General features: G+C 45.5%; 1 protein-coding gene across 1 annotated transcript in view; it reads left to right on the top strand.

The window, feature by feature from the left end:
• PARP1 (poly(ADP-ribose) polymerase 1) overlaps positions 1-16,873 on the top strand; it is a 35,976-nt gene that overhangs the window by 10,122 nt on the left and 8,981 nt on the right. The window contains exons 6-13 of the mRNA XM_008060662.2: positions 1,028-1,178; positions 2,795-2,935; positions 3,875-4,117; positions 4,404-4,472; positions 4,732-4,864; positions 5,633-5,828; positions 10,757-10,885; positions 14,361-14,444. Of these exons, the coding sequence (XP_008058853.2) occupies positions 1,028-1,178; positions 2,795-2,935; positions 3,875-4,117; positions 4,404-4,472; positions 4,732-4,864; positions 5,633-5,828; positions 10,757-10,885; positions 14,361-14,444 (1,146 nt within the window). The remainder of the gene's footprint in view (positions 1-1,027; positions 1,179-2,794; positions 2,936-3,874; positions 4,118-4,403; positions 4,473-4,731; positions 4,865-5,632; positions 5,829-10,756; positions 10,886-14,360; positions 14,445-16,873) is intronic.

Here is a 16,873-nt window from a genome sequence, read left to right as displayed (position 1 = left end):
CTGCACTCCAGTCTGGGCAACAGAGTGAGACTCCAACTCAAAAAAAAAAAAAAAGTTCACCTTCATACATCTTGCTCTCAGTCAAGGTTTTCTCAGGGGCAGAAACTTTTGAATCTCATTGTGATCGGTGGCACATGTTAGTGTTCAGTAGCATGGGACTATAAACCTGTCGGTGACTTCCTTCCCATACCCTGGGTTGTTAGTGCGGCACATGTTAGTGCTCAGTAAATGTTGGAAGCCATCTGTTACCTCTTTTATCCAGCAGTTACTCACTGAACATGGGCATATCTGGAAAGGGCTGCTTCTTTGTTTTTGTTTTTGAGGGGTTTTTGGGTTGGAGTCTCCCTCTGTCGCCCAGGCTGGAATGCAGTGACACACTCACAGCCACCTCAGCATCAACCCGCTGGGCTCCAGCGATCTTTCCACCTCAGCCTAGCCAGAACTAGAGGCACACGCTACCACACCCAGCTAATTTTATTTATTGTAGAGACGAGCAAGTTGCCCGGGCTGGTCTCGAACCTGCGAGCTCAGGCAATCTACTCATCTCAGTCTCTCAAAGTACTGGGATTATAGGCTGAGCAACTCAGCCCGGCCAGGGCTGCTTCTTGATGGGATAAAGACTTAGAAACATAGGAACTTGACCGTTTGGAGTAAGGCCTAAGATGGAAGAATTTGTAGTGAATACTGTAGGGCTCTCTGCATCCATTGCATTCTTTTAAGATTATTAAAAGAATGGAAGGGGATTATTCTGATTTCCTTTGAGTACTCTCCCAGTGTGTGCAGTCTTGGGGGGCTTTGAGTCATGGAGTAGATATGTGACCTCAGAGAGGTTTGTTAACTCCTGAAGGGAACAACTCAAGAATGGGGCCAGCGATGTTGAAGTCATTGGTTCCAGTTATGGTTCCCTGATCAGGTTGTCAGCTGGTTTGTTTGTTTGTTTTAACAAGTTAAATCTCCTGTGGTCTATGTAAGGTGGTTCTTTCAAGGGACAGCTGGTTTTGTAACAACTAAAACTTACGTTCTGTAGGAATTTCGAGAAATCTCTTACCTCAAGAAATTGAAGGTCAAAAAGCAGGACCGTCTATTCCCCCCAGAAACCAGCACCCCAGTGGCAGCAGCACCCCCACCCTCCACAGTCTCGGCACCTGCTGCTGCTGTGAACTCCTGTGCTCCAGCAGGTATGGCTCTGAGGACCCCAACCTTAGACCCAGTAGGACTAGTCTGCCCTCTGTTTACTGGTGGTGTAGAGTTGGTGATGAGAGTATCTTTGGAGGGGGGTGTCTCTTTTGCTGATCCTTCGGGGAAGCCCTGCCCTGCAGGTGATAGGCTTCTTCCCTTGCCCCAGCCCATCCTCCAGCAAGACCACGGGTATTGAGAACACAAACATCCTGAAAGAACAAATGACTTTGTTATTCTGGAAAGCCAAGAGAAGGGCTCCTGAGAAAGGCCAGGCAGGCAGCCATCCCTGAAGGAGCACTCAGGGTCTCCTGTCGGACTGCACTGCAGAGCATCTTCCCAGGCCTTCCTTTCCTGCTTCCAACTGCCCTCCACCCACCAGTCATCTGGAGCTCAATGTGATGCTTGGGTCTCTTGCAAAAAAAGTTACTGATCAGCATTAGTGAGAAATAACCCCGACCCCACAAAGACAATGAGATCAATGCATGTTTTTTTGGCAGGAGAAGAGACCTGCTGCTTATTTACTCAGAGACACATGGCATAGTCTAATGGTGAAGGCCACCGTTTGGTGGGAGGAGGACGAGGGCTCCGTCCCTGAACATGAACCAGTCGGTGACCTCCTTCCCATGCCCTGGGTGGGGACTAGTGGTCACTGTGGTGCGTGTGTGGTTGGTCATCCTGAGTCTACTCTGCTGCTTACAGCCTGGATTCAAGCACACGAATCCAAGGACCAGGTGGGGGCTGATGTTCTGGCCCTTTCTTTGAAGGTCTTACCTCTGCTTTTCCCATCACTTGAAATTCACACACAAATCAATGATTTTGTTCTCTGGAGACCTCATCAGTTTCCAGTTAAACTATTTCCCTAGTTATTTGTCCTCAAAGGGAGGGCATGAAGGACTTATCTCTATAGCATCTCCCATTCTAGAAATGTGTCACCAGCACTGTGTTCTTATTTGCAGTGAACAGAAGTCACTCCTCTGTCCAAGCTTTCCAGCCTGAGTCAGGGCTGGACATCTGAAACACCAGGCTTTTTGCCTGGAATCAATTATCTCAGCTCAGTGTGATCATGCTGACCAAAGTTTTGAGGGATAGTTATGGACATATCTAATTTTTAAAATGGGTTGATCAAAGTTTCAGCTTGTTTTTAGACATAAATGGAAAGAGGATAACAGAAGGAATTGGGGTTTACGTGCGCTGCCCCTCTTCTTCCCATCCCCCTCCAGCCTCCTTGTCCCTCGTTACCAGATGAATCCTTCCTGGTTTGCCCATGGAGCAGGCTCAGAGAAACCCCCAGCTACCCCGGTTGAGGTCTTCAAAGCGATGTTTTGAACTGACATTTTCTGGCTTCTCTCCTGCCTACTCCTTTCTATGCTGAGGGACATGTACTAGGCGCTCGGGTGGCAGTTTGCTGCCCTGTCCTCTGCTTTCTTGCTGGCATGTTTTCATAGGCTTTTCCCCCAAGGAGAAGCTGATGAAAGAGGGATGCTGAGGCAGGGACCTTGCAACTTGTTCTGACTTTTCCCAGAGTCACTACTTGACATTCCTGCTCTTCACCTCCCCTTTCTGGGGCACAGCGCCAGAGTTGGCCCTGTTTAATGATTCTGTTCTCCCTCCCCAGATAAGCCGTTGACCAACATGAAGATTCTTACTCTTGGGAAACTCTCCCAGAACAAGGATGAAGTGAAGACCATCGTTGAGAAGCTTGGGGGGAAGTTGACGGGGACGGCCAACAAGGCCTCCCTGTGTATCAGTACTAAAAGTGAGTTTAGTCTTTTTGGTAAAACAAGGATGGTGTTTCTGTCTCTCATGATTGTGATGCAGGTTCAGTTGAGGAAGAGTCTGACCCAGAGAGCACTCAGACACTCTCTCTTTACCATTAGCATCATTTCTCAGGTTCCTTTTGAAGGGAAACTAGTATATGTACTTCATGTTGCTCCTTTGTAGTATATATTCACGTCTCATATTCCCAACTGAAGACTAAACTACAGGTTGAGTATCTGTAATTCCAAAGTTCAAGTGAATTGCTCCAATATTTGATCCTTTGAATGCAGACAAGATGCTCATTTTGGATTTTTGGATTAGGGGTGCTCAACCTATAAGTAGAGTGCAAATTATTCAAAATCTTTAAAAAATTTGAAATTTCAAACACTTCTGGTCCCAAGCATCTTGAATAAGGGATCCTCAACTTGTGTTGTCATCACTTCACACTGTTCATGAGATGTGCCATAGGTTCTTTGTCAAAACAAAAGTTCATGGCTCAAGTATGTTTGGAAAATCCTGAGTTAAACAAAGATAGAACCAGCTATGGTATAAATCTGTAGTTGCAGCCATTTGGGAGGCTGAGGTGGGAGGTGACATAGCTAATAATTTTAAACAGATTTCTTTATAGGTTTATCATATTGATTACCATTGTAGGTCTCCAAGACCAGAGAAACAGTATACAACATCTCCCTCGTGTATACTGGGGGGAAAAACTTTCTGCAGAGTACCTGTTAGCATCTCACTCTACAGAATGGTTTGGAGAAGATTGCCCTAATGCATCATATCTTAGAAAAAGGGGGATGTTGCTCATAAAGAACGATTGTTAGAGTGAAAAAACTCTGAGCATTAGATTTGGAAGCAGAGGAAAGGCGTGGGAGATTTCAGTTAGGTTGTAAACTTACATTCAGTTTGTATTTCCTCCTTCCGATTTTAACAGAGGAGGTGGAAAAGATGAATAAGAAGATGGAGGAAGTAAAAGAAGCCAACATTCGAGTTGTGTCTGAGGATTTTCTCCAGGATGTCTCTGCCTCAACCAAGAGCCTTCAGGAGTTGTTCTCTGTGCACATCCTGTCCCCCTGGGGAGCGGAGGTGAAGGCAGAGCCTGTTGAAGTGGTGGCCCCGAGAGGGAAGTCAGGGTCTGCGCTCTCCAAGAAAAGCAAGGGCCCTGTTAAGGAGGAAGGTAAGGGCCCTGAGCTGCCCTTCTGGAACCAAGAACCAGGGAAGTCGTGGGGCTGGGTCTGCCTGCAGAGAATCTCTCCCTTCGTGTCCTTTTGTGGTCTGTCGAATGTTGCCCAAACTAATTTTCTCACTTCCGTTTTCGCTGGACACAGGTTAACAGCTGCTTTGGGCTGGTGGGAGGCCGTACATAGATGTCATGTTGGCAGATGATGCAAGTGAAAACGACTCATCTGCCCTCCGCTTTTTCCTTTTTAATTTAGTGTTTACATTTCTCTGCCCCCTCCAAGGTATCAACAAATCTGAAAAGAGAATGAAATTAACTCTTAAAGGTGGAGCCGCTGTGGATCCTGATTCTGGTAAGCAAACATGCCTGACTCCCTGTGGCATGCCCCCTGTGGGGAGTGGGACGGTGCCTTCAGGCCTCCCTCACCGCCACCCCTCACCCCCACCCCCAGGTCCTGAGAACACATGTGTCTTGTAGGGAAACCTCCCAAAGGTGGTGGTAGTGTGTCCAAGCAGACGTGACCCCTAGGCCTGTAACCACTTTCCCCCTTTCCTGAGAGCATTAGCCCCTCTGGGGGAGAGAGAATTGTGTGAGCTTTGCCTCTGGGACAGGTCTGGAACACTCTGCACACGTCCTGGAGAAAGGTGGGAAAGTCTTCAGTGCCACCCTTGGCCTGGTGGACATCGTTAAAGGAACCAACTCCTATTACAAGCTGCAACTTCTGGAGGATGACAAGGAAAGCAGGTGAATTCTGGGGTTGGAATGTGGTTGTGTAGAGATGTGGGCCTGTCCAGCAGCTGTTAGTGCTATACTGTCAGCCTCAAGAAACCAAAGTTATTCCCAGTCCCTGAGAAATCAAACCTAATCACAGAACAAAAGTGTGTCACAGTACAGTACCTTTAGTTGAGGTGGAGAGAGAAGCCACTGACCATCAGTAGCGTTGTTATCTTTGTTCCAGGATGTGACTTCATATATTCTCCCAACTGGCTTATCTTCTAGCCACTTGAATCAAAATTGTCATATTTTACATGTTTTTAAAATTTCAAAGAAATAGCCTTAGGAAGCACTGAACTTAGTCTTTAATATCCCTTCAAACTTTCCCTGGCTACTAAAGAGATTTGGATTTGCTGAGTTTTTTTGTCTTTTAACATGGTCGAGGCAGTCAAGCAGATTATGGAATATAGGAGATGGTGAAAGGATGACTGACTTTGCCAGTCACACGTTTCTGGGCAGTGTGGTCCTCATCTAGCGAGTACATTGCCACTTACTACAGCCAACACAGAACGGGACCTGTATGTGAGTGGAAAGGTGTGTGAAAGGAATTCTTGCTAAATTCTAATAAGATTAAGGCCCTTTATTGTAATAGCAGTCCCTTTTGCTATGTGTTAATCATCATCATGTTTGGATGTTTAAAACTCTTCCTCATCCAGATGGAATGGCAGGGAAGGGAAATTGCTGAAATGTGACCAGATGACCCATACGTTTGTATCTGATATCCTCCTTCTCCCATAGGTATTGGATATTCAGGTCCTGGGGCCGCGTGGGAACAGTGATCGGTAGCAACAAACTGGAGCAGATGCCATCCAAGGAGGATGCCATTGAGCACTTCATGAAATTATATGAAGAAAAAACTGGGAATGCCTGGCACTCCAAAAGTTTCACAAAGTATCCCAAAAAGTTTTACCCTCTGGAGATTGACTATGGCCAGGTAATTATGTATGCCCTTACACCGTCTACTAGGGAAAGAGAGGGACATTGTGTTCTTTAAAATCCACACTGTGGATCAGATGTTAGGATGGTGAATACTACCAAACATGCAAAGAATACTAGTCCTTCAGAGATTCTCCCAAAAAGTAGATGAAATTGCATGAGGGGCCAGTACTACCTTGATTCCAAAGCCAGACAAAGATATCACAAGAAAACTAAAGAACAATATTTCTGTGAATAGAGGTGCAGAATTCTAAACAACATAACTAATAAATTGAATCCAAAATCATGTAAGGTTTCATACACCATGCCCAAGTGAGATTTATCCCCGGAGTGTAAGGTTGAGCATTATTTTAAAAATCAATGTCTAACATATCATATGAATAGAATGAAGGACAAAAATCACATGATCATCTCTTTAGATGCAGAGAAAGTATTTAATAAGGTCTACGCCATGAAATATGAAATGGAACTTAGATGAGAATGGTGGTAGCCATCGCAGCCTCAACCTGCTGGGCTCCGGTGATCCTTATGCCTCAGCCTTCCAAGTAGCCAGAATTATAGGCATGCGCTACCACACCCGGCTGATTTTTTGATTTATTGTAGAGATGCGGTCTCGCCTGTCCAGGCGAGTCTCGAACCCGTGGGCTCAGGCAGTCCACTAACCTCAGCCTCCCAAAGGCGCGGGATTACAGGCTGATCCACCGAGCCTGGCTGGTGGTAGCATTTTTGAGATGTCAAGGAGGAACAGTCTTTGAAGTTGCTCCTGAAACAAAACGGGTTAATTCACTAATTTCAGATACAGCTTTTTGTTTTTTGTTTTGTTTTGTTTTTTGAGGCAGGATCTTGCTTTGTCATCCAGGTTGGGGGTGGGATGCAGTGGCACAATCATGCTCGCTATAACCTCAGACTCCAGGGCTCCTACTTCAGCCTCCGAGTAGCTGGGACTAAAGGTGCATGCCACCACACCTGGCTAATTTTTTTTTTTTTTTTTTTTTAATTTGAAGAGACAGAGTCACTGTGTTGTCCAGGATGGTCTTGAACTCCTAACCTCAAGTGATCCTTCCATCTTGGCCTCCCAAAGTGCAGGGATTTCGGGTATGGGGACCACACCCAGCAGATAAGGCTTTTTATCTGAACTTGTGTTCATCATCAGTCATGTGATCTGGTCTGTCATGGGGTAGAATTGTTTTAACTTTTTACATGTTCTGCAAGGTCATGGTTTTTAGTCTCAAATTATTTCCTAGGAATATCTATCTATAGTTTGGGAGTTATCTCTTGCTTGATGTTTGTTTTTTCTTTTATTTTTCTTTATTGCAGAGTGTGTGCCTTTTTAAAAAGAGAATTGATTACTTTTTTTTTTTTTTTTTTGAGTTGGAGTCTCTGTCACCCAGGCTGGAGTGCAGTGGCACACTTATGGTCATCCCAGTGTCAACCTGCTGGGCTCCAGTGATCCTTCTGCCTCAGCCTTCCAAGTAGCCGGAACTATAGGCGCGTGCTACCACACTTGGCTAATATTTTATTTTTTGTAGAGATGAGGTCTCACCAAGTTGCCTGGGCTGGTCTTGAACCCATTTTTGGAGTGCTCAGGCAATCTACTCGCCTTGGCCTCCCGAGGTGCTGGGATTACAGGCCGAGCCACTGAGCCACCAAGCCCAGCCTCGATTACTTTTTAATCAGGGAAGAAAATACACATTTATGTTACAAAAGGAGAGACTTGTGGGTAGGTAGAAATTTAATTCCAAATCATTGGGGCCTAGCGTTTCTCAAAGGAGGAATTCTCTAGGTCATAGAGGGTGTCATGAGCCTCTACATTAACCCTTTGCACTCAAGATATCTCGCACCAGCAACTCAACCACACTTTTTTATGAAATAGTGAAAGCTGAATCACTTCATATTAAATAGTATGTGTTGGAGCCAATTAATTTATTGTAATGATATTTGGTTTATTAGGGAATTTTGGACATTGAGGAACTTACCAAAAAAATCAAATTTTTATATCCTATATTTTTCTAAGGTGCGGTAACGTGAAACAGTTGTTGACATGCGTTACAGGTTCATTGATACATGTTGTACAATAGTAATTTGTTTCACGTCTTTTACCTGGTCTTTTCCTATTTGGGGAGACAGTGCAGTCTCATTTTCTTCTTCCCACATTAATATGTAATTTATTGTCCAATCTGTGCACCACTGTGAAAACACTTCATACATTCTTTCTACATAACTCCAGCTTAAATTTTTTTTTACATGTATCTCAGTCTACATTCCATCTCTTTATTTGCTTTTTCATGTAATTTGAATGGAAAACTTCAAGGAAACATGCATTTTTTTTAAAGTGTGCACTGGCATAAGTTTGTCCTATGTAATCACCAGCACAGTCTCTTTATGTCTCCTGAGGCGGGGGGGCATCCGAGTGGTTGCTAGATTTATGATATCCCTTCAAAGGGAACATCTGAGTGCAAAGGGTTAAAAATAGAATTTGACTTTTGCTTATATAATACTGAGGTTGATATCCTGCACTTTGCCAGTTACCTTCACTTCGAACAAGGAAGATAGACTTGGTCTGACTCAGTAGTGCTCCCAGTGAGTTAAATATTTGTTTTAGAAACTTTTGAGAATTACAAAGGCACAAAAAATTAAAATCACCAAGAATTAAACACCATTAAAGTCATAGTATATGTCTTTCCAAGTCTTCATTCATTGCACATGTGCCTTTGCCACCAACATAACATTGAAATCCTGTATTACGTAATATGTTGCAACTACCTACTTTTTGTCCTGATGTGCCAGAAGCATCTCCCCATGTCTTCTGGAGCAGTGCTATCCAATAGAATTATAACTCAAGCCACTGAAGAAAATTTATTATAAAGTTTTTAGTATCCATATCTTTAAAAGCAAGAAACCAATGAAATTAATCTTAGTATTATTTGACTCAGTATATTCTAAATATTCTCACTTCAACAGCTTATCTATACCAACAAAATTGTTAAAGAGAAAATTTCCTTTTGTTTTTTCCTATACTAAGTCTTTGAATTTTTGTGTATATTTTACTTTTATAGCACAGCTCAATTTGGCCAGTGGTTACTTATTGTATTAAACTGCCCTGATCCAGAGCTTTGTTTCTTAAGGCTACATGGAATTCTATCCTGTGGGTGGGTCAGAATTTGTAATTGATCAAAATAACTTTACCACTCCAGTTAGGCATTTATGTTATTTCCAGGCATTTACTGTAATGATGCTGGTATGCATATAACTGTTTATGTACCTCTATGATTATCATCATCAGAAATAAAACTGACTGGCTCATAAGGCATATGCACTTAAAAAAGGCTTTTTAACACTTTGATAGTTTGCACTCTAAAGAAATTACACCCCAAGGGTAAAAGTGCAATTAAGATTCAATATTTTGGCCCAATGCAATGGCTCCAGCCTGAAATTCCAATACTTTGGGAGAAGAGACTAGGAGATGCCTGAGTCCAGGGCTTCAAGACCACCTGGGCAACTTGGCAAGACCTCATTTCTACAATAAACCAAAAAATTAGTCAGGTATGTTGGTGCATGCCTGTAGTTTCAGCTAGTTAGAAGACTGAGGCAGAAGGATCATCTGAGCCCAGCAGATCAAGGCTGCAGTGGCCTTGATTGTGCCACAGAACTCTAGCCTCAGTGACAGACTGAGACTCTAACTCAAAAAAAGAGAAAAGACTCAACATTGAGAGTAAGTTTACTATGAAGATGACAACAGTGGCCATGAGCACTAACACAACACAGATTAGTTCCCTGCAGCTTGGTTAAACCAGGAAGATTCCAGGTTCAAAGCCCAATGCCAGTTACTTTCACTTCAGACAAATACCGCTGTGTTAGTTGCTAGAGGACACCAAAATGACCAGAGCCCAGTTCGTGCCCTCATAGGATTTAAGTTTGAAAGTGAGAAGAGTTAAGGCAGTTTCAGTGCAGTGTGATTTTGACATAGCCTGGGTTTTCCAGATAGCAGTCTCGTGCTATTAGTTTTTTTGGCAGTGTGATCCTAGGGAGCAGGTAAAAAGTGAGGAGTAGGCTGGGTGTGGTGCGGTGGCTCAAGCCTGTAATCTCAGCACTTTGGGAGGCCAAGGCAAGAGGATTGCCTGAACTCGGGTTCAGAACAAGTCTGGGCAACCTGGTAAGACCTCATCTCTACAATAAATCAAAAAAATAAGCTGGGCATCGTAGCATGCACCTGTAGTTCCAGCTACTGGAAGACTGAGACAGAAGGATTGCCTGAGCCCAGCAGGTCGAGGCTGCGGTGACCATGAGCTTGCCACTGCACTCCAGTCTGGGTGACAGAGTGAGACTCTGACTCAAAAAAAAAGTGAGGAATACAACAGGGCAGGAGGGGATGTTAATGTTAGGATGCATTTTAACACTTTCAAGCTGGCTAGTAGGAAATGGGTTATGCTTGATCCTTTGAAGAGCACAAAGAAGGCTATGTAAACTTCTTACAACTGGCCCTGGATAAGGAAGTGTAATAGAAAGGGGGAAGAACTTGACCATGAGTCTCGTGTCCCATTGCTCCAAGGTTTGCCTTCATAGCTGCCCATGTTGGGCATGAGTGGGTGCTAGGCAGGTTCTCAGGCAGGGCACCGGCAACCCCAGGGTGTGTTGGCCCATGCAGATGCTGTAGTGGCTGCTATAGTAGGAATCTGGAGAAGCCAAGAGGACTTGGGGGTAGGGGTATACAGGAAGTGTCTGGCCCACATGCACAGTCATGCATGCTCCTTCTGGCCACTGTTGCCTAAACCTTTTTGATGAACTCAGAGGTTTATTTTTTTGTTGTTTTTTGCTGGTGACAGTCCATCCTGTGTCCTTTATCTGCAGCCCAACCCCCTCAGACCCCACCATCGCCCTCCTTAGGTTGTCGAATTGCATCTTACTGATGTCCTTTTTTCTCTATAGGATGAAGAGGCGGTAAAGAAGCTGACAGTAAACCCTGGCACCAAGTCCAAGCTCCCCAAGCCAGTTCAGGACCTCATTAAGATGATCTTTGATGTGGAAAGTATGAAGAAGGCCATGGTGGAGTATGAGGTTATTGCACTTTATTATTGTATCTATGAGCATTTTCTGAGGATGATGTTAAGTGCTGAATGGGTGAAGAGCTCTCTGTATGTACTTGTTTTCTTGTTTCTCTGTTTCAAAAACAAAATGTCTGCTGTCAGCGTCCCATAACTGTCGTTCAGGCTTAGACCATAGGAGTGCTGAGACCTGGAGTGCATGCTTGCTATTTTGCAAAAGGCCGTTTTGTTTGCTGTTAAGTGTGTGTGATGTGTTGTAGAGAGCTGTCCCCTTTGCACTTTTCGCCTTCTTGTTGCCATGACAGTGTATAGTCATGGTTCTTTTGTGGACCAACCAAACCAGCAACCAGAGTTGTCATGGGACGTCTGGGACTTAGCCCCCTTACAGTAAAAGAAAGGCACAGTGCCCAGAACTGTCAGAAGGTGCAGAGAAATTCTGCCACTTGCTTCAGCAGATAAAATTCCTGCCACTTTTAAGAAAAGGTTGGAGGCTAGGTGCGGTGGCTCACACCTGATATCCCAGTACTTTGGGAGGCTAAGGTGAGAGGATTGCCTGAGTCCAGGGGTTCAAGACCAGCCTAGGCAACTTGGTGAGACCTTGTCTCTACAATAAACCAAAAAATTAGCTGGGCAGAAGGATCATCTGAGCCCAGCAGGTTGAGGCTATGATGGCCATGAGCATGCCACTGCACTCCAACCTGGGCAACAGAGGGAGACTCCAACTCAAAAAAAAAAGGTTGGAGATGTGGTGGGGGCATTGATTGTTGGATTTGTGATGCTCCTGCCCAGGGCAGAGCTGTAGGCAGAGGCCAAGCACACCCCATTTCCAGCTCATCTCCGCTCTTCCCCTGGGAGGGGAGTGCAGAAGGGCTCTTGATCTTGCTGCTCCTGGCATCTTGAGTGTTGACCCTGGTGGCCATCAGAGCAGAGGTGGTCCAAGTGCTTCTGCTAGTGGCCAACGAACATAGCCTTCGTCCTCCTCCCCCACCACTTTCAGGGGCTTTAAGCTGCTCCGAAAAACGATTAGCTGTGCTGCATTTGATTATTCTCTTAGTGCTGGATTCCTGGGAACCCAGTGAAGGTGGTGAGTATCTTGAGCCACCCTAAAGCACTCAATCCCTTCTCCACAGGCCCTGCCTCTTCTCTTGTCCTTCCTCATAGTCCTAGTTGCTGGCCTTGGTGAGGGTACAGGAGGTGAAACCTGGATAGTACAAACTACCAGCAGCCGTTTCCACATTGACCCCATAGACACTGGGGCCACTCCAGCATCCCTCTACCAGTAGCTCAGCCTGGCAAGCCTGCTTACAGCCCCACTGTTATTAGAGAATGGAGTGTTGAGTTACTACCTCCTCTGTTGGGTTTGAAAATGGCAGGGCTGGTTCAAATAGATGTGTGACCAGACTTCTGTTTGGTAGGTCCACCCAGCTATCAACCTGTGGGTGGGCTCATCAAGAATGAAGGAGTGGTAGAGGTAGAGAGGTGCTGGTGCTGAGGTTAGGGAGGAAAGGAGTGTTTCTATCCCAGGAATGTTTTAAGTTCCACAAAGCATTTCCAGCCTCCATGCTCTGCTTTATCTGTGAATCAGAGAAGTTATCAACTGTTCTCAGACCTAAGTGCTTTCCTGTGAGGTGACATTTTTATGTTATTTTTTACTAAGACAAGTAACTGATTTAGCAGAAAGAAAAGAGCCAGGGGCCCTGCTGCTGGTGGGGAGTAGGTGGAAAGCAGGGTGCCTACTCCTGGCCCACATAGGATTGGGGTGACCGCGTGGATAAGTAGACATTATGGCCCTGAAGCCTTCATCCTCAGCACTGGGGAAACCTGACTCTCCCTGCAAGACGGGCCATCCTGAGTACACAACATCCCGACATGCTGGGCAGGGGCTCCAAGCCCCCTGTGTTAGGAGCTGCCTTTTGACTGCAGCTGTGGCTCAAGGGTCTCTGAGCCTGAGGCCTTTTCCCCACTTTTTCACTTTCTTTCTGAACCTGGCAGCTGTAAAGCCACTGCTCCCAATCCATTCTCCAGCACTGGAGTTTCTTTTCCAGCAGTAAGGGTGGCCTGTGTTGGTGGAACCCATCTTTTGTTCTGGAGTCTGTGTATATACTTTGACAAATGTGGAGTTGGGGCAACCAGGTCTTTTCTTTTTTTACATACACACCAGAGTTCTACAACTTGGAGAACGTTGCTCCCTTCAGAGTGCTTCTCTTACTCTGGCCACATTGCCCTTGATCAGAACATCTTGGAGCTTCTTCTCTAGAATTGCTTTCAGAGCGATTGGTTATGCATACCAAAGTCACCCCTCTCTTTTCTTGTATCCCTGTTATTGGCTTGAGATACACCATCTACCTTCTTACCTAGATGTAGCGCCAACGATTTAACTCTTGCCAGAAATCAGATCTTCCCTGAGGATGTGAGTTTCCAGTATTGAGGGCACAGAGGAGCGAGCGTGCCAGGGCAGGTGAATGTTGTTACAAGCTGTCGCTGCTAGCTCCTGGTTGGTGCCTAAGGGGCTGTGAGCACTCTTCACATCCTCTTGTTTCCTTTTGTTACCATAGCAGTTCCGTTTCTGAAATTCCTGTCCAGCTCTGCCCTTGTTCCAGGCACTGCAGGAAGTGCTGGACATGCAAAGATGGGGAAGGTGCAGCCTTGTCCCCCAGGGAGCTCAGAAGGGTTTCTTGTGAAATCCCCAGAGACAGTGTCTCAGGATACAGCATGGAGGCCACTGGCACACAGGTGTCTCTAGCACAGGCAGGGCCACTTACAAAAGGCAGTGGGCACCTTCTCAGGAATGTGGCCTCACTTTACAACCAAGGAGTGGATGCCTTGCCAGCTAACTGGTGACCAGGCCTTCAGACTGCAAATCTTACTCTCCTTCCACTGCAGCTTAGGGCATCTCTGGAGGGTAGTTCCCAGGGAGTCATGAGCAGTGGCAATGTTGCTGACACAAATGTTTAGTCGTTAGGGATGATTGATTCGAAAGGGACCGCGTCGATTTGAATATAAGTATATAAGTTGTTCACCACTTGAAAATTCTGGCTGGGAACCCAAGGAGGACTCTACTTACTGCCTTGGCTCTGGGACCCCAAGGAAGGCTTCTGGGGGTGCTGAGATGGGCAGTCTTGACCAGCAGGCCCTGATCCTTACTTTAGAATTGAATGGGAATTATGCTGTGTCTTCTCCCAAAGGGCTGGGCTATTTGAATTTGAGCATGAGGTGGAGGAGCCATGGTTGGCTAATCTCAGGCATCTGTGAAGTGAGTGAGAATCTTCTTGTAGACAGACTTCTATCCCTCTTGTGGGAATGGGGCTACAAACTCTAAGATTAGGTCAAGATTCTCCTCAGGAAAACCGGCAGGCATCTGACTCTGCCTGCTTCCGTTGTTGGGGCCCAAGAGGCAGGGAGGGGGGGAATGGTGCTCTGTCTGGCTCTCTTGTCTTCACACTATGCAGTTCCCAGCTTTCAAAGGAGAAACTCCCCTGTCTCCATAGATTGACCTTCAGAAGATGCCCTTGGGTAAGCTGAGCAAAAGGCAGATCCAGGCTGCATACTCCATCCTCAGTGAGGTCCAGCAGGTAAGCAAGGGGCTGCCTGGGGCCATCTCTTGGGCTACCCTCCCCTGGCCAACTTCGCACCTAGGGGGTGGTAGCAGTGACCTTTACTTAAGGTTAATGAAATGGAAGTACTGAACCACAATTCAAGAGGATTTCGATTTTTTCCACTCAAAAAATATGACCAATACCTGCCGCTTGCAAAAGATGATCACAGAACTAACAGTAGCAGTGTTTTCAGTTACCAGACGTGTAATAAACTCCCTATAAATTGAATGAAGAATTTGGTCACCCTGTCACTTAAAATATACTTAGTTGTTTCTCATTAAACACAGAGGACTGGTTCCAGGACTCCATGTGGATACCAAAATTCACTCATGCTGAAGTCCCATAGTCGGCCCTGTGGAACCCACAGAAATGAGAAGTTAGTCCTCTGTCTCCCAGAGAGGTTGAATCCTGAGATATTTTCAATCTATGTTTGGTTGAATCTGTGGAAGCAGAACCTGTGGGTACGAAGGGCCTCCTGTATTAAAAAAATCCATGTCTAGGTGGATCCATGGACTTCAAATCCATGTTGTGCAGGAGTCACCCGTATTGTGATTTTATTTTATGTCTTTAAAACACACAACTCAGCCAGGCTTGGTGGCTCAGCCTGTAATCCCGCGCCTTTGGGAGGCTGAGGTGAGTGGATTGCCTGAGTCCGCGGGTTCAAGACCCGCCTGGGCAGCAAGACCTCATCGCTACAATAAATCAAAAAATCAGCCTGGCATGTAGCACATGCCTGTATTCCGGCTACTCGGAAGACTGAGGCGGAAGGATCGCCGGAGCCCAGCAGGTTGAGGCTGCGGTGGCCAGGAGCGGCCACTGCACTCCAGTCTGGGCGACAGAGTGAGACTCCAACTCAAAAAAAATAAAAATGAAAATATTAAAAAGTCTTATAGTCAAGAATTGAAATTTAATAAAATTAATATTTTTTACTACTTCATCAAGCTCATTCTTTTTAAAATTTTTTTTATTTTTTTAGTCGGAGTCTTACTCTGTTGCCCAGACTGGAGTGCAGTGGCACGCTCACAACCACCACAACCTTGACCTGCTGGGCTTAGGTGATCCTTCCGCCTCAGCCTTCCAAGTAGCTGGAACTACAGACACATGTCACCACACCTGGTTAATTTTTTGTGATTTATCGTATTTTTTTCTCTCTTTTTTTTTTTTTTTTTGAGTTGAAGTCTCACTCTATTGCTCAGGCTGGAGTGCAGTGGCACACTCACAGCCACCCCAGCATCAACTTGCTGGGCTCAGGCAATCCTTCCAACTCAGCCTTCCAAGTAGCCAGAACTACAGGCACGCACTAGTGATTTATTGTAGAGGCGAGGTCTCACCAAGTTGCCCAGGCTGTTCTCGAACCCTTGGGCTCAGACAGTCCTCTCGCATTGGCCTCCAAAGTACTGGGATTACAGGCTGAGCCACTGTGCCTGGCCCATCAAGCTCATTCTTAAGTCACATTGGCTTTTTTCTTTTTTTTGAATCAGAGTCTCACTCTGTCACCCAGGCTGGAGTACAGTAGCACAATCATGGCTCACCACAGCCTTGACCTCCTGGGATCAGAGCAATCCTTCCACTGCAGCCTCCCGAGTATCTAGGACTACAGGCACACCTCACCAGGCTTGACACATTTTTAAAAAATTAATGTTGTAGATATGTTGCCCAGGCTGGTCTCAAACTCCTAGCCTTAATCGATCCTTCCACCTCGGCCTCCCGAAGTGCTAGAATTACAAGGCATGACCTACTGCACCTGATCTTTTTTATTTTTTAACTGGGAGTCTGTGGTAAGGAGGAACACGGTGCCTACTAGTATCTTTTGATGCTATGCCTTGATTTGTGCTAAGGTACCAGCGGTTTTACCCACCATTGCTTTTGTATCATTAGTGTAAATGTCAACACAACAAAAAAGCAAGTAGCATCCTGATATTATCATGAAAATCATTTGATTTGGATAATTAATTCTTCCTTAGCTGAAGTTTTAATTCTTTTTTTTGAAGGAAGGGATTAAAAGTCAAGTTTTAGGACCGGGCATCATGGCTCAATTCTGTAATCCCAGCATTTGGGGAGGCCAAGGTGAGAGGATTGCCTGAGCTCAGGGTTTGACACCAGCCTGACAACTTGGTGAGACCTGTCTCTGCAATAAATCAAAAAATAAGCCAGGTGTGATAGCACATGTCTGTAGTTCCAGCTACTTGAAGGCTGAAGTGGAAGGATTACCTGAGCCCAGCAGGTCAAGGCTGCAGTGTATGTGAGTGTTATACTGTACTCCAGCCCGGGCAACAGAGTGAGACTCTGACTCAAAAAAAAAGTCAAATTTTATTTTATTTATTTATTTATTTTTTGAGTTGGAGTCTCACTCTGTCGCCCAGACTGGAGTGCAGTGGCCGCTCCTGGCCACCACAGCCTCGACC

Source organism: Carlito syrichta, unplaced genomic scaffold (genome assembly GCF_000164805.1).
Source record: "Carlito syrichta isolate Samal-C Ts95f unplaced genomic scaffold, Tarsius_syrichta-2.0.1 Scaffold304687, whole genome shotgun sequence".
Classification (NCBI taxonomy): Eukaryota; Metazoa; Chordata; class Mammalia; order Primates; family Tarsiidae; genus Carlito; species Carlito syrichta.
Note: the sequence above shows the minus strand (reverse complement) of the source record. Positions and strands in the feature narration are given on the sequence as shown.